General features: G+C 53.8%; 1 protein-coding gene across 3 annotated transcripts in view; it reads left to right on the plus strand.

Annotated features, from left to right (window-relative positions):
* The first annotated feature begins 6,045 nt into the window (after window positions 1–6,045).
* PMEPA1 (prostate transmembrane protein, androgen induced 1) overlaps window positions 6,046–20,734 on the plus strand; it is a 47,465-nt gene continuing 32,776 nt past the window's right edge. For 2 of the 3 annotated variants that reach the window (XM_075721250.1, XM_075721251.1), the window contains exon 1: window positions 6,046–6,148. In XM_075721250.1, coding sequence (XP_075577365.1) covers window positions 6,046–6,148 — 103 coding nt within the window. Of the gene's footprint in view, window positions 6,153–20,734 lie in introns of all 3 variants that reach the window. The other variant, XM_075721252.1, reaches the window with a different exon arrangement.

The raw sequence follows: 20,734 nt of genomic DNA on the forward strand, positions 1-20,734 counted from the left end.
GGGGCGTTACCGGGGGGGGAGCGGGGCCGAGCCCCTGCGCGCCCCCGGGAGCGGCCGCCCCGGGCCGGGGGAGGCTCTGGCCCCGGCCCCGGCCCCGGCCCGCGGGGGTGCGCCCCGCCGCGTGCTCCGCCCCGCCGCGTGCTGTGCTCCGCCCCGCGGGGCCGCCGGCCCAGCCCTGCCCCCGCTGCGCAGCCCCGGTGGGCGCCCCGGCCCGCGGGTGGGTGCTGCGGGGCCGGCGGGGGCGGCTCGCACCGGTGCCGGCGCAGGGAGCCCGGGGCCGCCATCTCGGGTCCCTCGCGGCCCTTCCCGGGGTCCCCCAGTCGCGGGGCTCCGTGGGGCGGCTCCCGCGGGGGGCGGGCGGTGCCGGGGCTCCCCCCCAGGGCCCGGCGCCCCGAGGGCTGCCGCCCGCCGGCGTGCGCGGAAGATCGCGGAGCAGAGCCTGGGTTTCTGTGTTCGCCCCTTCCGTGCGAGAACCCAGAGCGACCGGAGGCAGAGCCGTTGTTCTTTGGCGGACACGAGCACGCTCGTGGGCACGTCTGCCTCCGGGCCCCTGCGTGGGTGTCCGTGCATCACGTCAGGACAGTTCGATCCGTGCACTGTCTGCAGCTGCTCCACTTGGGAGCCGCTCTGCGGACGGAGCCCCGCGGCAAGGCCGCTGCGAGCGCTTGGGAGCTGGCTTTCGGAATTGCTCAAGGGCTTCCTGGGATGAGCTCGAAGTCTTGGCTTCCCTACGCCAGCTCTCAGCCGGCGAGTTCAGGGTCACCTTTGTTCGCTTTCCAAAGCGCCATTCCTCTCTCCAAAATGCCTCTTGTTCCATCAAGAAAAGTCAGTGATTATTTTATGTTTACGGATGTCAAACTCTTTCCTTAGCGCTGTTTTATTTTACGTATGCCTCCCTGGTTTTCCTAGCGCAAGAAAATGAAACGTTTTCAGCTGGGGAGCTGTGAATTCGGAGGGTGATTATTTTTCGTTAGTGAAGTGATCCATTTCCTACCAGTGCCTCCAATAAAATGTAAAGGTAGGGTGGAGTCTTTCGAGTGACGTTAGCTGGAGTTGTATCAGGCCCCAAATGAGACAGAACGGGTTGGAATAACATTCTGGTGGCTTCAGTAAAAATTTTCATTGCAAACAAATACTCATTGACTTTTTAGCCCTCCTGGTTGGGAACAAAAGCTCCTCAACGGGACCCAACCCAGCGCTGTGCAGAGATGGAAAACCAAAAAGCACTTGGGAGGCAGCTGTGAGCTGCCCGGGGTGGTGCCGGAGCTCCTGCCCGGGGCCCTGGTCCCGAGGAGCCGGGGGGCTGCGGAGGGGCTCCCCGTGCAGGGGGGAGAGGGCAGGGGAGGGCATTTCGGCACCTTCTAGGTGGAATACTGTTTGGGTAGGTGACTGACACTCGGCAAATGGGGTGAAGTCTCAGAAGGAAAATGCTTTTGCCGTTCCAAACGAGGATATCGAGGGCTTGTCTACGGAAGACTTAATTCTCAGTATCTTGTACGCTTTAAATCGTACCCGAGATGCAGCTGTACTGACTTGCAAAGGCAAACGAGCCCTTAGCTAAAAGGGGCGAGCGTCTGCGTCCCTGCCCGGCGCTGTTCTCTGTTGCAGCAGAGATCTTGTTCTAATCGTCGGGGAGAAAACTTGAGTTTCTGGTACCAAACAGTTAAAAAAAATAAATAAAGATGTTAGTCACCAGAAAGTGGAAACCATGTCTGGAATTGTTAGAAATAAGGCTTGCTTGAAAATAAATATAGAATTATTCACCATGGTAACTATTGCCCTATTGCGTTAGTGCATATCGATTTAACATTAATCCAAAGACTAATGCTGTGAAATATTTGGTCTCTTTAATGTTTAGTTAACAAATCTTTGGGGAGTTGTGGAGTTTTTTGTTTTGTTTTTCCTTAGAGCATGTCAACCACTTCTGGGAGAAAATGATTTGACTCTTAGGGTTACTTATTTCTCACATGGATCTCTCTTTCCAATTACATTTTATGAATTTACCCTTAGTGCTGCACTACAGTGATTACGCAGGGTCGCTCAAATCTTTAACTAAAGCTGAAGTGTTGCAGTGAGGAATAAAAGGAAGGATTTAAATGTGACCGCCCAGGCAAATGTCTGACTTCTGGTCTGGCAATGAGTGAAATTATATTATAGTCCAGAACTAGCCAGGGCAGACTGATGGGTCCATGGAGTTCAGTTTGTCCAAGGACCTCAGGTATTACTGAAGCTCCTGTGTGTCCCTTTCCGTGGATGAAGAGGCACAGTGAGCGGCCCCGGCTCACCCTGAAATTTTGTGGCAAACCCAGGAAGCGAAGGGAGATTCACAGTGCCAGACTCATCCCGGAGCCATCAGAGGTGTCTCCAGGGAGAACATAAAAAAGAAACTGGAAAAAAAAAAAAGCTGATCAGTGACAGAATACAGGAGCCAAAACTCAACAAAAGTGTGTTCTGGACGTACCCCACCGGCCGCGCAGTACTTGCTGGTACAGAAGAAACTCAGACCGACGGCAGTGGGCTGGAGGGTGGATAGCCTTATTACAAAGAACAGGGTGAAGCATTTAAAGTTAGCTGATGTACTTTTAATTTTTACAAGCCCATGTGGGATGACTTTAATTATTTGTTCTTAAATCATGGTGGAAAAATGCTGATTGTTCTTAAAGCCACATGAGTCGTTCAGATGAAATCGGGACGGCGGTAAACAGTGCATTTTTAAACCAGCATCGGCTTGCAAACAGTTATTTTTTCTGTTTTTCTTTTTTTTTTTTCTTTTTAAGGAAGGTTAGGAAGATGTGTGAACTTGCAGCAGCCTGCATCTGAAACTGGAGCCTTTATCCACCAAAGCTCTGCAAACTTGTAAAAACTCCCCCTAGAACAAGCCGGCTGATTCACGGCGTGAGGACGGGCGCCTTTTCCGCCACGGAGCCGGCCGTTCCGCAGCTCCGTAGCAGCCTGGGCAGCGGTGCTCCCAGCTGGCGCCTGCTCAGCCCTCAGATGCCCCCACCGCGGCTCCTCCTGCCCCAGCGCCCGCGCCCGGCGCGTCCTGCCTGCGAACGGGCCTCCAGCCGGGCCCGTCCACGTGCCGCCCCGGCTCCCGCTCCCTGGGCCCGTGGGCGACGCCGTGGCGGTTTGCGAAAGGCAAAGCCGTGCTTGTTGCACACAAGGGAGCGGAGAAGGACGCTGGAACCCACCAGCCAAGGAACTGACCTGCCGCAGAAGAGTGATGTATTACTTAAAGCTGCATCTAATTGCTTAAGACCAGTTAAGGATGTGCCTTGTCTGTGTCTTAAAATACAAGAATTCTGACTCAAACACGAACTACGGCCGCATCCACGCAGCCGACGAACTCGGAGGGCTCGGCAGCGGTGGCAGGGCTGCTGCTGGCAGCTGGTATCTCCTGCAGCTCGAGGAAGCGTGTAGTGTTCACCCTGACTTATTTATGGAGGCAATATTTTTTTTAAGTGCAAAAGGACTGTTAGTTGCAAGATAGTGGACTCAGCTTAGCTTACAGCCACCTTTTCTGGCCAGTCAAGCAAGGTCCATTGGAAAAGGGTCTCTAATAGTCAGCTGCCAAGTGTTTTAAAAAGAAAAAAATCTCTTTCCAGCTAAATAATAATAAAAGTGGGTTGATTGATAAAGCTATCTGAACTGGCATTTGTCTTCAGAGTTTTGAACGTTCGAGCTGGCCTTTCTGGGGTTTGCGGGCTCGCCCTCGCCCGAGGCCCGTGTCCCTGTAACAGGGGTAACGTTGCTTCACGTTTTCACAAAGCATTTCTACAAATTTGCCTGGCGCAAAAGAAACTGAGACTCCAGGACCGACCTGAACGAATCGGCCAAAAGGCAGATAGGAATTACCCCTCCTGCGTTACTGATGAGGAAACAGGCTGGGAACAAAATATAAAAATAGTATTGGGAATGCTTTATTTCCAGTTCTAGCGTAGATGTTTTTCAGGTAACTGTCCTTCCTCTCCCAGGCCTGCACGCCAACCCCCACCTCCGGTGCCGCTCCCCCTGCGTTTGCGGAGCGGCACTCGGACAATAATTCACGTCGGTTCGGCGCTGGGAAGCACAAACTTCTCAAAGCTCGTTTCTATCCGAGCCGCAAGATCCTCTTCCGTGTTTCCTTTGGATTAGTAATTGTTGGGAGTTACCATCTGTCAAGTGGCAAAGAGTAAAAGATTAAACAACCTGGCAATTCCTTGTTCCTTCTCTTTGGGCATTTTCACAGGACCGGATGGGGCCGCAGGGGCAAAGCACAGGCGGGTATTTAATGTTAGTTTGTAAGTAATCATGCAGAAATAAATTCCATTTTTGGGGGGGGGGGGGGAAGTAAAGGTTAAACCTTACCAGTGAGTGCCACCATGCCTGACCTGACTCTCGACGCCATCCGTCTTGCGTGATTTCTGCGGCGCTGTGCAAGACGCGGCCGGGCAGCCCCGTCCCCTTCTCCGTGCGATCTTCCCGGCAGCCCCTCTGGGGAGCACGGGCCCAGCTGGGGACTCTTCAGATACTTCCAAATCCTAAATCAGAACTAGCAAGCATTACGGGAAAATACGCTTTCTTAGAAGGTAACTGAAGCTGTCTTTATCTCCCAGTAGCAGGATTCGCCAAGTATTACAGCAGCTACTTCGCACCACTATAGTTAAGCTTGTTTCAGCATTTTCATTATAAACCTCTGTTTTCACAGGTTTATTTCCCAGAAAAAAATAAAATTAGAATCTGTCTTGACTAAAGCTTTTGGCACACTGAGGACTCGCGGAAGAGATGACGTTTTTTCCTTTTACCTGTCTAAAAAGTGAATGGGGTCACTCCGTTTCAAAGTGGGCGGCTTGAAACAAAAATGGGAATTTCTGTGCCTGAAGTCGTTTCTGAGCTCTGCAGAAGCAAGCAGCGTTGTTGGCATTAACATGGGAGCTGACGGCAGAACTTGCACCCAGTTCAGCCGTGGCCAAATCGGTGCTTACAGGTTCCCCCCCCCGCCCCATTTCTTTTCCAACCTTTCCCGGTTTTTTTGTGAAATGCTGCATTTGGGAACCGTCTGGGCAAAGCAAGCCCAGAGCTCCGCGGTGCCTGGGGGCCGGGGGGGGTCTCAGCGGTCGCCTTGGGTGGCTTGGCTGGGCGCCGGGGTCCCAGCCTGGCCCGCGCGTGCCCCCCCGCAGCACGGCCGAACCCCGATGCCTTTGGGGCCGCGCTGCACCACCACCGCCCCCCCCAGCTCCCCCCGCCGCCGGCGGAGGACGGGGGCGGCGGGCGCAGCGAGCCCACGCGCGCAGCAGCACCCGCCTCGCCAGGGCGGGCTCGGCGAGCGCCGACGAGAAACACAAAACCGAAGGCGGGCGCGGGGCGGGCGGGCGTCCCCGCGGCGCGAGGCGCAGGCCGGGTGCCCGGTGCTGGCCCCGCCGGCGAGCGCCGCCGGCCGCGCGCTGCCACGGCCCGGGGCGCGCGGCCGCTGCCGGGCCCGGCGGGCGCGAGGCGGCGCGGGTCCCGCGCGGGGCGGCCCGGGGCTCGCGCCCGCCGCCTTCCCTCCCCCCCCGCCCCCTCCGCCCGGCGGCGGCGGCGGCGCGGGGGAAAGGGCGGGGTCCCCGTCTGGCGCTGACGTCACAGAGCCCGCCCGCGGCTGGCGGCGGCGCGCGGCCGCGTCCCCGTGGCCGTGAATGAGCGCGGGGGGCGGGAGCGGAGCGGAGCGGAGCGGGAGCGGAGCGGGCGGGCCGCGCTCCCACCGAGCCCCCGCCGCGCCGCGCTCCGCCGCCGCGCCGCGCCCCACGAAAGTGCGGGGCTGCCGGGGCCGGGCCCAGCCGCTCCCCGGGCCGGAGGGGCGCGGAGCCGCCGCCGAGCCCAGCCCAGCTGCTGCGGGGGGCGCTGCGCCGCGCCGCGCCGGGCCGCGGGGTTTTATTTCCAATTTTTGATCGCAGCTGCATTTCCCTCCCCCCCGCCCCCCCGCGCCGAGGAGGAGCCCCGGCTTTATGTGGTGCTGCCCGGAGAGCGCTCGGCGGCCCGTCGCCTTCTTTTCTTTTTTTTTTTTTCTTTTTTTTTTTTTTTTTTTAAATGTATAACTTCATGGGTCTGAACAGCACGGCCGTAGCTATTCAGCCCAATGTGTCCTGCACATGCAACTGCAAAAGGTCTTTGTTCCAGAGCATGGAGATCAGTAAGTACTTGTCCTGCTGCTGCGGCGGGGCCGGCCCCGGCTTCCCGGCGCTGGGTGCGAGCGGGCGCGGGCGCGGGTGCGGGTGCGGGTGCGGGTGTGCACGGCGGCTCCGGCGCTTGGCGGCTCCGGCGCTCCGCGCCCCCGCCGCGGGCAGGGAAGTTTCCGCGGGGGCTCCCTTCCGAAGGGGGGACCCTTCGCCGCGATGCGCTTTCTCCGAGTGATTATTTCACACACACACACACACACCCCCCCGCCCCTCCGTGCGAGCTCCGGTCTCTCGTCGGTTGCTGCCGGGGTGCCTCGTGCGGGTGTGACACGGCGCGAGCGAGTGCGTGACACGGCGTGACGGCGCGTGCGGGCCGGGCCGGGCTGGCGGAGCGGCCCCGGGCGCAGCCCCCCCCCCCCCCCCCCCCCCCCCCCCCCCCCCCCCCCCCCCCCCGGGGCTGCCTGCGGAGCGCCCCGGCCCCGGCCCCGGCCCCGGCGGCAGCGTGTGCGGAGCCCCCGCTCTGCCCCGCCGCCGCTCCGTGCCCGCCGCTCGCCCCTCGCCCCGCCGGCACCGTGTGCGGAGCCCCCGCTCTGCCCCGCCGCCGCTCCGCGCCCGCCGCTCGCCCCTCGCCCCGCCGGCACCGTGTGCGGAGCCCCCGCTCTGCCCCGCCGCCGCTCCGCGCCCGCCGCTCGCCCCGGCCCCGCGATGCTCCGGCGGCTGCGGCCGCCCCTGCCCCGCCGCTCCGCTCCCTTTCCGCGGGGGCGGTGCTGGGGGGCCCGGCCCCGAGCTCCCCCCCGGGCTCTGCCCGAGTCCCGGTGCCGGCCGCCCGCCGCTCGTCCCGGGGCCGGGGAGCCCCGCGGTCCGGGCAGCCGAGCAGGGCTTCTCGCCGGGAACCCCCGGCCCCGGGGCTCGCCGGTAGGGAGGGCTGCTGGCCCCTTCTGGCCACCGCTCTTCAGCCCTCGCCGAGCAGCAGCGAGCACGGCGCCTGACCCCAATATCCACTACTTTTCCGTTTGCTCTGTGCCTCTTGGAAATAACGTGCGTGGAGGTGAGGGAGAAGGAATGTCCTTGCTGAGGAGGGAGAAGCCAGTTGGTTTCTCTGGCAATCTAAAGCGAGTGGCGTTTTCTGCAAAGGGAGGGTTTTCAAGGCGCCCGGGCTGGGTGGGTTGTCAGGTTTGTACCCCGCTTAACGCTTTGTTCCGTGCCGTGAAAACTGAGCCCTGCGCAGACTAATGCAAAATGGCCCAAAATGAAAACTTGGGAAAGAGTCTGGATTTTGCATATATTCCTGGCACTGCGATGGGGCAGGCTCGCGCTGGGTGCGTGTAGGGGAAAGTCAGCTGAGCTGTGCCTGTTTCTGCTAGCACAGGATTTGCCCCGTTACCTCCAGCGGGGTTGCAGAGCAGTATTTTGGAGCCAGCATCTGTCCCTTGGTATTTTGGATGGCTTTTGTCCAGTGTCATCTGCCTTCGCCTTCTCCGGTTTCGTCGTTAATTCAGGTGCCTGAGTCCTGGAGAAGGTCTGTAGGCATTTGTATGCCGGGTACTAAAACGCGTTCGTTCTGAATTTTAGCATAAACCATATACCCTTTGTACTGTATGCGCATTTAATCTTGATTTAATCTCATTCGTGTTCAGACAAAACTAAGCTGGATTTGCCTGATTTTATTAACACTACCGGTACTGAATAGACCATTATTCTTTCCTGACTTTAACAGGCCGGGCTAGATGTGCATACCAATAGCAGTGTATAAATAATGAAGATACAGTTCTTTTTTGTGTCAGCCAGTTGGTGAACATAAACTGTGTCCCACAGAATTACAAGGATGAGAGACTTTACTTCGCGTCTGATCAAGGCTCATGGTTATGATAAAAGTTGTGAATTAAAATGTGTAATGTCTTTTGAAGAAAAAGCTTCTCTTCCAGTCTAACTCTTGGCATGTGGTTTTGTTGGAACAACTCGGGCTTTTAATTTCATTCCTTGACTTTTTAGAAATAGCACGTTTTGTAATTTTTTTTTTTTTCCATTTTTTCAGCATATGAAAGGCTTGGCAGGAGGCAGGTGCCAGTTGGGGGGGGGGGGGGCGGGGGCGAGAGGCTGGGGACAGTGAAGTACGCTGGAGGACACCTTGCCTGAATTCGGACGGGTGTTGCGGGAGCCTCGCGCCTGGTGCCACAGGGCTCCCGAGGTCCTTCCCCGCCTTGTCCCCCGCCAGCCCTGCGCCCGTCCCCCCTCTGTCAGCCGCTCCGCGCTGGGGTCCTGGCGCTCGGGCGCCGAGTTCCCGTTAGCTCCCGGGAGCCTGGGATGGAGCCGCCTTAGCGCTGCCCTTCCTCATTTCGTTTTCGGGCAGGTTTCTTTATCGCCAGCGTTATTCATTTATTTCCTGCCGACGGCGGGCAGCGTTGGCTCGCCTCTGTGCTAGGGGAGGGCTTGGTTGCGCTGCGGGGGCCGTTACCTGATCGCTTCCTCCACCTGGGTTCAGTGGAAAGGACAGAGTTGAGAGAAATTCGTTATACAGCTCTTCCCCCCCGCTCCGATCGCTTGATTTCATTCATCTTTCCAATACGACTTTGAGGGAGCCTCAGAGCAGCTACCGCCAGATGCCATTTAATTTTCTAGCCAAAAGTTACCACGCAGGAATGCTTTGGGAAAGTGGCATAACTGTAAACTCTTTTCATTTAACCCTCTAATTAGGCTAACTGCACAACCGATCCCCAAAAATACTTCTTTGCAGGCTTTATTCCGTATGGCAGGCTGCGGCGCTGCGGTGGCGGGAGCAGCTGGTTTCTGTGTGCGGCGCTCCCAGATTAGGATTATAAAAGGGCTTTTTGGGGGCGGGGGCGCGGAGCCTCGCCCGCCGCCGGGGCTGTGGTGCCAGCGTGCCAGGCGGCGTTAAGCGGCCGGACGTCTGCGGCAGTGGTCTCTGATCGCTTCGGCTGGGGGAAAGGGGTCAGGGGTGATCGCCGCGGCGGAGGAGCCTGTAAATAACTAATTATTTGGCGCGGGGAGCGGCGTGCCTGCCTCCTCGCTGGCCTCCCCGCTCGCCCGCCCGGGGCAGCTCAGCGCTTGCCGCCGGCTGGGTGGGCGCGAGCCACCCGCGCCCGCCCGCTCCCTCCCGGCGGCCCCAATGGCGGGGGGGCCTCGCGCTTCGCGCCCCGCGGGGGCTTCTCCCCAAGGGGTTTGGGTGCCGAGGCTGGGGATCCTGCCTCTGCCGGCGCCCGGGCATCCCTGCGAGGGGATGGCTTCGAGCGCGGGGCGTGAGGGCAGGTCTCTCTGGGCTGGGTGGCTCTCGGCGCAGGCTTTGCTCGCACGGTGACGTTAGCCGAAGCATTCGGGGCCTGAAGAGGCGGCGCTGAGGCCGTTCCCCGCGGCGCTGAGGCCGTTCCCCGCGGCGCTGAGGCCGTTCCCCGCGGCGGGCAGCAGCGCTCTGACGCCGCTGTCAGAGCTGCGAGCCCGGCCGGCGGCGGGCCGGGCCGAGCGAACGCCAGAGCGCGTTTCTGCCCAAGCCAGGACTTCTAGGTTTTCACATTCTTTGGTTTAATAACAAACCAAACGCAGATGGCTCAACCAGGGATCACATCTCCTTTCCACTTCAGACTGCTTTTTTGGCAAATACGTTTCTTTCCTGACGCTGTGTCAACAGCAGTTACGGCTTCTTCCAGGGCCGAGCGGGTAACGGCCCTGTACTTCTTGACTCTCCTCCACCCCACGTTTTCCTCCAGGAGATAGGGACGTGGAAGGCAGAGCTGCTGCCAGTGTTTCAGCAAGCCGGAGAGTGTTCGCACAGAGCGTCTTCAGTTTGTGGCATCCCGGTTTGACTTCAGCCAGACCGGGGAGTTCCCCGTCTCCGGCTCTGGCCGTGTGTCCGTGACAGGCGCTGCTTTTTGCTGAGGTCAGCGTCCCAAGGTGCAGCCCGGGAGGAGCAGAGCACGATGGCTTTTGCTTGCGGTGGCCTGACAGCGGAGCACGATGGCTTTTGCTTGCGGTGGCCTGAGAGCGGAGCACGATGGCCTTTGCTTACGGTGGCCTGAGAGCGGAGCACGATGGCCTTTGCTTACGGTGGCCTGAGAGCTGTCTGTGCATGCCCTTGGCCATCCCTGGCCCCAGCTCTGTGGGTCCCACCTCTCGCACCCAGGGCAGCAGGGAAGCTCCTAATTCCCTGAGCCTGGAGAGCACAGGGGTCTTAAAAATACAGTTGCTTTTGTGCCCTCAGGCAGTGATTTTAATCTTAGTGTTTTATAATCCGTGTTGAATGGGAGAATGAAAAGACACAGAGGAGGAAGCCGAGGGAAAATAGTCAAACTTTGTGGTTTTTTTTCCTCTGGGTGAACACCTGGATTGCGTTGTGCTGCACAGCGGGACCAGCACACACAGCACCAGAGGTGATCCCGTATAATCAGAGGTGATCATATATAATGTGGAGACAAGACACGGCTAATTCTTCCTTTTCAGTCAGTATCGGGGTACATTCAGAGGAGGGTGTTTGACACAGTAAGTCCTGTTACCTTCTGCCGTGAAGGCATCCTCTACCCCCTGAGTAAGCCTTCGGTTTGCCTTCGTATTATTTAGTAGTATCTTTTCAGATCCTGGTTGTGAGAGGACCAGCACTGAAGGGTGTGTGGGAAACAGCAACCATATTCCTTTCCTTAAAGCCAGGAATTCCCAAGGCAGGGTCTAGGATCACCACTAAATTTTCAGGATGTTGAATTAGCTGCAGTACCGCTGCTTCCTGTGCAGATGGAGAGAAGAGTACCTGGAAATGCACGTTCTTACTTATTTTTATTTGCTGTTGCCCACCAAATATACTAATATTTTTAGATTTCCCAGGCTGAGAGTTGGTGGCTGGATAAATCCAGTTTTAGAATGAATTTGTAAACCTAAATTATAAATGGATAGACGTGAGGAGACCTTTCCAAGGGAAGTACCAAAATACATGGTGTCACTAATAGACAGTAATTACAATCCAGCTTCTTTCCTGAGTAACTCATTGTACAGTCATGTCTGTCGGTCTTGTTTCAGGTAATAGCAACTGTTGGAATTTGGTAACCCTAATTAGTTAAAAAAGGTCATTTATTTGCAATGGTGTTTCGTGTAAAAACTGACTACCAGATTGCTTCCTGGAAAGAGATCCCCTGCGTGGTGTGTGGTTTGTCTTACCAGGTCCCTCAAGTTCTCCGATACGCGGTGCATCTATTGTTGGCATGTTTCATCAAAGTAATAAAGCCTGGCTGGAAAGCCGGTGAGGAGAGAGGTACAAGGGCCACTTTGCTGCAATTAAGTGGAAACTTGGTTCACACCATGAGCGTACTCCCAGACGTCCATAAAGCAAAAGAATCATTAATGTCAGCGGGGATGTTTTACGCGGTGTTCTTCCTGTCTGCGTGGCTAAATTGCCGGGTGATTACTTCATAATTATTTTGGGTGGCAGAAGGTAGGTCACTTGGGCAGATCCCAGGTGAGGAAACACATCAGAGACCCGCTCCAGCTGCGAGCAGCGCGGCCGAGTCTGGCCCCAGAGAGGAACAGGGAGGATTTCGGCACAAGGCTCCCCTCCGCGAGAGCAGGATCTGACCCGTCATCTCCGTCTTCCAGAACTGATGGCGTGGGCTGCTGTGTTGCTGCTTCCTTGCTGCACTGAGCGTAGTAGTGGTCGTGGAGCTCCTTGAGGAGCGATGCGCGGGCGCAGGGTGTAATGGAGCAGCGTGACAGCAATAGCGGCATTAAGCCCGGTGCTGCCATGGCAGGAACAAGCTACCTGAGCTGTCAGCGCTTCAGTGCTTGCAGGGTGAGGCCATATACGTATACACCTCTGCGAGCTGACAGGTTTCCAATACTTGAAAAAGTATCGGGGTAGTGTCTGTGTGTGTATACAGGCGTAAACGTATTTGTGGATGTTGATTGATTTGGTCATACAAGAAAGTCGTTCAAAATGAACTGGTTAATGGAATAGTTGGTAACCAGAGAAAGGAGTTGTGGGGTTTGGGTTTTTTGTTTTTTTTAAAAGCAGATAAATTTCAGCTGTAGAAGTTTATCATCCAAATCAGAGGATTTGGGGAGCTATTGAGAGTAAAGAGAGCTTTGATGATTTGGCAAGGAGTGCAGCTTCTAAGGCAGCGCTTTGATCTGCATTTTAAATGCTTCTTTGTAATGACAGTTTCACAATTTCTTTTCTCATTTTAAGTCAGTTTTGCAGAGGTATGTTTTGAGAGAAAATAGGAACAGCACACATTATTCTTGTTGGCTTCGGAGCCAGCGAGAACCTGTAGTTCATCCCAGATCTTTTGGCCACTACGGTAAATTTATGATTACACCAAAAAGGAAATTAGTAGAGCTGTTAAATATTATCAAAGCTTTGCAAATCTTTTGAAATATCTCCAGTGTGAAACCTAAACTTGCATTAGCATTTTTGCTGCGGTATGTTGCACAGTATTTATCTAAGTATCCACCTAATAGGGCAGGTTCCTGATTTAGGTTTTTTTTCCCTGCTAGAAGACACGTTACTGTTTAGCACGTGCATCCTTTTAGTCTTGCGTTGCACCTAAAGACCTTGATCCTAGTGACTCAAGCTTTCTAAAGACAACCTGGTGCTGCTGTAGTGGTGCTATTGGGAGCCTTTTTCTTCCCCTTCTATCTGCAGCACATCCTCAGATAAACTCTTGTTGGAGGGAGAAGGTTGTTGTCGCCTACGTATTCTTATACAAGAGAGCTTGTTGCATTAATTTATGTAGTATGGGTAGAGTAGGAGAGAGGGTAGGAATTGGGAATGTTTATTAAGGTTTTCATTTAAATCTCACATAGCATTTTTCCTTCTTGTAGCCAGTTTGGGGTAGGGTTTATACCTCTCTTGGGAAATCAGCACCCTTAAGGGTGAGGGACAAATAAGCAAGTTTTCCCAAATTGATTTAGAGCTGCGTGGTAGCTCTGCTGGTGCTGGTTTTGGCCTCTCCTGAGCTAAGCTGTACCAGGCTGGCAGCTCTCTGCTTGTGGACCAAGTTCCGCTGGTGTGCAAGAGGGCACACATTTCATTTGCAAGCTAAACCAGCCCGTGAAGTTGGGTCTTCAGTTACATGTACAGGGTAGCATCACTGGGAGGCCTTAAGCAAATAGCATCCTGTATACATTTAACTTACATCCTTTTCCAAACTGTCAGTGGCTTTGTCCAGCTGGACATTATCCTCGTTATTCTGCATGTCCCTCTGGGACAGGATGCTGATTTGGAGCATGTGAGGCTGCGTGGCCCTGAGACTTGTAAATTCAGCCATCATGCTCAGAGGTGCTACAGCCAGTGCACTGGTGCATATTGCAGGCTCAGGCTGGCACCAAGTCCACCATCACCTTTAGATTTTTTTTTTTAACTTAACGCTACTTTTTCACTGCGTACAGCAAGGTGAAATGCTAAGGTCGTAATCGATACAGTACCCCCTTTTCTCTCCAAGTAGTCAGACTTCCAATTTCTCATTGATACAATACTAGGCTTATGCTCCATCTAGAAGAGAGCGTGTTTTTCTCTGCGTGTGGTGTATGTTAGTGTTGTCACAGGCTGTGGCATTACATAAAGATACCTTGCACATCTTTTGAAACTTGTGTCACAAGTTGTCCATGTTGGTGGATGTCCACAGTGCTTTCAGATGGGGCACACATTTGTGTTCGGTGTATTCGGTCTCACACATATCTTTAATAAAATGTGTCAGACTGGCTAATTTTTCACTTGCAGTATACACTCAAAATCGTGCATTTAGAAAGGCAAGTGCTTTTGCACATGGCAGTTCTCTGATCTGTTCATGAGACCCTGCTCGTGCCCACAGTGCTGAGGAATTGTGCCTGTGATGGTTTGCTGGCGTGAGGTGTGTGCGCTTCAGCAGGTGCAGCAGGATTTCCCACATTTGCAAACTTGGCCCAAGCAACCCAGCAAAGCAGAATTTAGCCTTGGAGAATGAAAGCTGATTGACCCCCAGGCTTGGAGCATACCAAGAATGAAAAGAGGTACTTGCACAAAAATCAATACTACTTTTCAAGAATATATGCAGGACGTGGTTTGGGGATTTTTTTCCATCTCTTCATTCTGTCCAATATGTTAAGTAGCTGGTTTGTTACTCTAACCCCCTACAAATGATTGTCAGTAATAATTCTGTAAAACTATGAATCAACTCTGCATGACTTTGTGCAAATAGACTGAGTAATTTCTTTGTTCTTTTCTTCTTACTTTGTAATTGCAGTCTGTAAAAGCCCAACGGTTTAGTCTTGTGGAAAGCATGATTCATTTATTGGTGTCTGTGCCGACTAGTTATCTTTCAGTAATTCCAAAGTGCTGCTACAAGCCAAGAGTGATTCATACATGGCTAAGTGCACAAACAAATGGGGTCATGGCCATCTGCAGAAACTTTTCTAATCTATTTATGGTATCGGAGAAAGAAGTGGGTGTATTAAGGATGATGGAATAGGTGTCAATTACATTAGTGAATATAACCAGTTAACTAACACTAACCATTACTCAAAACCACATCTACTCATTGCTAAAGATCACGACAGTAGGTCCTATTTAAATGTTAACGTAGGTCTGATACAAGAGACGGATTGAGTGTCTAGCTTGCCTCCTAAGGAGGTCACCATCGTAACTGCTGTGGTAGTCTCTTCTACCTTCCTTGAGATTTAGATGTTAATTTGCACTATGAGTATTTGTAGTAGCAAAGTCCGTCTCTTTGGTGTTGCAGACCTTAGTCATTATATGCTTCACATGCAGAATTCGGCCTAATACTTAATTAACTTGCTGTTGATGATCAGTGGTAGGGTTTCTCATTTGCACATCGGGCACAACGGCTGTGCAACATCTTAGTAGAGACAGTGGTGGTCAGCTGAGTTGCTTTTCCTTACAAATGCATCTTGGGTGCTTTAAAATCTCAGAGGGAAGACGACCTGCATCTTAGGAGGTAGCCTTCCTCTACTTCTGTCCCGTTTCACTAATTGTGAGAATTAATTTTCCCCTTTGTAACTCTGATAACAAAACAGCCGTGGCTGCAGCCGCGTCAGAATTGCTTTGTTCAGATTTTAGTCCTGTGCTTTGGGGGAGGCAGTTTGCTTCTGCCGCGCTCGCGAGTGGAGGCGCCGGGCCCCAGGGCTGGCTCTTGGTGCCCGAGTTGAATGTGGGAAGGAGGGAGTTTGAGACTAGCGATAGAAAATAGCAGGGGCAAGAAGCGCTCCTGGGGCGTATGGATGAGGGCAGCTGGCAGGCTGGCTCCAGGCTGCTGACTGCCAGCGCCTGCCTGCTCTTCAGTCTTGCACGCTGCAGCTGGGCTTTGCACCTGAGGTACGTGCCTCCAACGAGAGCTCGCGCTTGCAGAGCACGCTATGGTCACAGTGCTTTAGAAACGTCCCACGTCTGCAGGATGGATGAGCGTTACTCCGGAGGCGAGGCGGAGGCACAGGTGGACCAGCACATGAGGTTGGGAGGCGGCTGTGGCCCTGACTCCGCGAGCCCCAGGAGACTGGTGCGGTCACTGCTCACTTGTGTGTGATTTCTAAAGGACTCGACTGGAGCACAGAGCTCACGGACGCGAACTTCTGTAAATTGAATTTAAGCATCGGCGCCGGCCAAAAATATGGAAGAATTTGGCAACATGTTGTGGTTGTCCTTTTACTGACGTTTTGAACGCTGTGACCACTGCTGCCGCATCCTCGCTGCGTGCGCTCACGGAGGGAGACGGGGCCCTGGCCGACGCACGGAGCCACGCTGCGGAGGGGGAAGTGACCCAGACTTTTGCCCAAAGGACTGATGAGCCTCTCCTGATGTCTGAACAGCTTTCTTCTTCTGCCCTCGCTTTATTTAAGTCAACAGATTGTGTAAGCCACATGCTAGATTTACCTGCAGGGCAAGTGGGAAGGAAGCAGTGCCATTTGGATGAATTCCCAAAAGATGTCTAACCGCTGAGCGTTAAGACTAACATTTCCAAGCCCGAGTCCCTACAACCGTCCTCCTGAATCTGCTCACCTACTTCTCCCATCCCTGTGCGATGCGCCCATGGCTTCGGCTGCCGTGGACAAGTCCGGGGGAGCTGCCGCTGCGGCCACTTGCTGGTGGGTCTGCCGCGGGTTGGGCTCTGTGCTGAGCGAGCTCGGAAATTCTCCCTCTTAGTGGTTTCTGTTTAATATTATGATTAATATTGTTATTTCTAATAAAAACAAAGAATCCCCCTCCCCCCCCCGAAGCGAAGCGGTGCCCCGAGCCTCCTGCACCCTCCCGTGCTGCGTTTGCTGCAGTGCTGAGGGTACCGGCCTCAGTAGCTTCAGTGACCCAGGGTTGGACTTGATTTTGGTGCACACTCCGGACTTGAAACCTGGCTGGATTTCCTTGTGCTCTTCACAAGTATCGTCGCGATGAGACCCGGTTCCTCGAGAGTCGGAGAGCGTCGGTGTCCCCGGCGCTGCCTGGTCTGCAAGGGCTCGGCTTCGCTGGAGGCAGATGTCTCAGCTACTTTCCTGGAGGAGCAGATCCTGCTCTTTCTGTGTTTCTTTCATTCTTTCCACCATTGTTGCGCCTTACCAAGGGTGGTCTCTTGACCTCAGTAACTTAGTCCAGCACATACAGATTAGGCTCTTCAGCGCTGAGCCCTGAAAGCACCTTGGCCTGTTAGGTGCTGCCTTCAGGACACTTAAGGAACAACATGATTTATGGACCCTTGCTTCACACGATTTAGAGTAAAATTATCTTAAATTGCACTAATTTCCCGTATAATACACAGCAATCTCACTTTTGTTGTTACACTTACATTACTGTAATGGGACTTAACTTGAATTGAAAGATGCATTTTCGAGTTCAGCGTCTCCCTCTCCGGCGTGCTCAGGCACACGCACACGAGGTGTGCGACAATGATACTGACCACTGGTGTGTAATGCAGTGAGTGTTTTCTGTTTCTCTAGTGTGACTTACTCATAGCAGTATATACAAATTGCACCTTTTCCAGCTTTTGCTGTGAACGCAGGTGATGGCTGTCCTGTTGACCAATGTGCCAGAGACAGGCTGAAGAATAAGGATGGGGGGAGAGGTCTCTGGCGGGGGTCCTGCATGCTCCGAGCGAGGCGCAGAGCAAACTGTGGGGTTACAAACGTATTCTGTCTTGCTGATAGCTTTTAATCCTCATTGTTCTCATGGGTTTTCCTGATAAATACTTCTGAACATCCATTGACTTGCCATCCAGGCCTGAATTGTAAGGAACAATAAACATAATGGAGAGCCTCAATTTAATAGATTCACTATGAGCTTTTTATTAGTGCAGCTTTTTAAAAAAAAAAAAAAAAAAAAAGGCAAAGATGACTGCATTTATTTAATTTAAGTTCAGAAAGTAGCTCTTTGAAATCTGAGGGAAGCATGCCCGAGTGGGCTCCGTTCAGCTAATTTGGTTATGCAGCGAGGGAAGGATCCGTCCTGCCGCGCAGCCTGCAGAGCGCTGGCTGGTCTCGAGCGGGTTAACAGCCGCGTGCAGATGTTCAGGAATTTCTCTTTTGACTTGACCGTGGGGTTTTGCTGCTCTTCAGACCACAAGTGTGCTCCAGTCACAGCAGGTTCATGGGTTTGGAGATGCTTTTCATCCCCTCCTGTTCTTTCTGTTCGCTCGGGAAGGGATCATGCTGTATCTTGCAGCCATGTGTCTTCCTTGGTTACGCTTCTAGAGATTTGCAGACCCACGTTAAGCATCTATTAAATTAAGCAAAATGGCCTTTAGAAAGCTACATTTCAAGTGGAAGAAATGCTTTATGTAACATAGGGGTATGTGAGGGGACCTAAATACAAGCTTAAATTGGCTGTTACGGAAATAGGTATAATTGGTTTTTTTGCACAGTGATTTTACGGCTTCCGAGTTTAATGTCCTGATGAAATCCTGCATCGAGTCGACGCGCAGTCGAGGAGATGGGGTTGAGGAGCCTGAGTAAGGGGACTGGTCCTAGAACAGCATTGCCCTCGTTTGCAAAATCAGACCTACCTGTCGTTTGCTGAGGCTCTGCTTTGTTAGAAAGGTGTCTGGAGCAGCCGTTTCCTCTCGCCTGCATTTGCCCTTCGGTCTCTCCCTGCAGCACTTGGCTGCCTGGTGCTGGGGCTGGGCGGGGGAAGGGGTGTCTCTTACTATGGTTGTAACTACTCACAGGTGAAAATGCAAAATTCTCGCAGCTGTACCTTCCTAACTGTGCACATGCCAAGAACTGCAGCTTTGTTTTCCAGACTGATCAGTGCAGTTAAAAGCGTTGGGTAGTAGCTGGAGGCGCTTCTGTGGGCTTGGCGTGAGAGCGACTGCTTTGCTTCTCCCCTTGGGAAGGCTGGGGAGGGTTTCCCTCTGAACTGAGGCTTTCCCGGTCCCAGCCGGGGCCAAGTGATGCTGTGGGGCTGTCACCCGGCCGTTCTGGGGTCAGGAGCCTGAGGAAGTGGAGGATGTCACATTTTGACCTTGCATCCTCATATTAATCCAGATTGTCTTTCCTGTTTCTTTATTTAAAGCCTTTCCGTTCTTCTGTCTGGAGAGGCAGCGTTGGCTCTCTTGGGTAAAGACTGACCCATCCTCTTTTGGAGAGCTGGTTCCCCAGTAGCTTTTCTCCATAGAAAACAAGGCTCCTCCGAATCTTGCTGGCAGGAGTCGGAAGAATATTTTTTTTTATTTGGTATATCTTCAACCAGTTAGGACTTGGAGCTGGTTTTCCTTCTGGCTTACTAAAGGTCTTGCAAGGATGAAAACTGTTGCTTTCCTAAGAGCGTCTTAGCCAACACATGGGAGGAAAGCCTGGCACTGTCAGACAGGGCGGAAAAAGCTGAGATAGGATTTGCTGCTTCTTTGAAACTATCCCTTTTTAATTGTCCAAACAGCGTTTCAAAGAAAATCTCTGCTCCTCTTTATCTACTTCCAGCATTATAATTCTATATAATCACTTTTCTTTCTCAAAAATAATAGGGCGTGATTTTTTCTTTTGCAGAAGGAGGAAGGGATAGATTCCAGATGTTGCTGGGATACACTTTTTGCCTCTGTTTAATGTTTAGTGGCTTTCAGTAAATAGGCTGCGAGAGGTGGAGCTGATGTTTTTATTCCAGGACGAATCATCTACAATAAATCCCATCTGCCGACGGGGGAGCGTGTCTTGGGTGTGACTTGGTGCAGTTAGGAGCTGATCCTGGCTTTCCTGCCTTGCAGAAAGGCAGCTAAGGCTGAGGCTGGCCTGCGTGCTCCTTCAGGGTCTTTGCCCTTGGTCCTTCAGGGTATTCGCCCTCCCCTTCCCACCTCACTGCCAAGCTCCGGCTCCGTGAGTGGGAAACGCCACGCAAGGGTCCAGTCCCCTGCGGACACTGGCGTACGGCACCGCGGGAATGGGCACTTCTGCTCTAAACTGACCCGGTGCTTTTCTGGGAGCAGCTCTGATCGGTGGGCAGCCCCGGGTGGGCGAGGGGTGCCCCGTCCTGCGTGCTGTCCTGTGTGGGACGCCTGGTTCAGCAGGACTCTTTTGGCCACGCTGCCGGCAAGCCAGGCTTTTTTGGTGCTGGTGTTGCAGCCCAGCAAAGAGCATCCATGCGCCCCGCACCATGGCGCGAGGCCGGATCCGGGAGCTGGGCTCCAGAGACAGGCAGTGCTCTTCCTGCAGCAAAGCCTCATCTTTGCAGTGCATGCAACACTTCACCTGCTTTTGGAGCCTTCTTGCAGACTCAACCAAAAATCATTTTCCAGCCTGTGTTCCACACAGGCGTCGTGGGACAAACACGGCAGCTCCATTCCCTGTTTCATGTTTTCGCCTGTTTGAACTAAGTACATCTTTGTTTTGTTGGCAGCCTATTTGGTTGCACAAACAGTGTAAGACAAAACCACTAGCAGGTGTTGGTCCAGCCAGTATAATTACTGGTTCCTTGCTGCTGCTGGTAGGCAGACAGCGTGAGCCACCCTTCACATGGAGTCGTCTGGCAGGACTGTGGCTGCAGAAGGGCTCCGGGCACTGATCCACAGGGAATATGTGCCGACTGCTCAGCCACTCCTGTATCTCTTCCCTGCTGCTGATTGCATTAAAAAAAAAAAAAAAAAAAAAAGTTATGCATATATGGAGGAAGGGAAGAGAGCTGAGGGTGGCTCTGGTCAAGTTTAAAGCACTGACTTTAAGTGCGAATTCTCATTTGCATGTAAAAAGTTGGCAAAATGCGTGGCTGAACCAAAAGGCCGAATGTGAGCACGTGAGAGCCAGGCGAGCTGGGAGAGAGGCGAGAAGCAGCGTCCTAAAATTCCGCCCGACTTCAGAGGGTTCAGACTCACTTCTCCCACACATCCCAGGCCATTGCCAAAGCATCCTGGGCGAGCCACCCTGCGATGGGGCGACGTGCCCGCGTGCGCGCAGCGTGTCTGGCCTGGGGTGTGCGCCGCGCCGCGCCGAGCACCGGCGGGGGCATTGCCGGTGCTGTGGAGCAGGGTCTGGGGGAGAGCTTTGCTTTCTACCCTTTTGGAAATTTAACCGGAGAACAGCTGATCCTGATCTGGCCAGCTGCAGGAATGGAGGCTCTTCTTCTCAACCTCTAACTTTTCCTTGGCCTCCCACCCCTTTCTGGTCCCCCCACCCCTTTTTGGCCCCCCACCCCTTTTTGGCCC

Source organism: Pelecanus crispus, chromosome 14 (genome assembly GCF_030463565.1).
Source record: "Pelecanus crispus isolate bPelCri1 chromosome 14, bPelCri1.pri, whole genome shotgun sequence".
In the NCBI taxonomy this organism is placed as follows: Eukaryota; Metazoa; Chordata; class Aves; order Pelecaniformes; family Pelecanidae; genus Pelecanus; species Pelecanus crispus.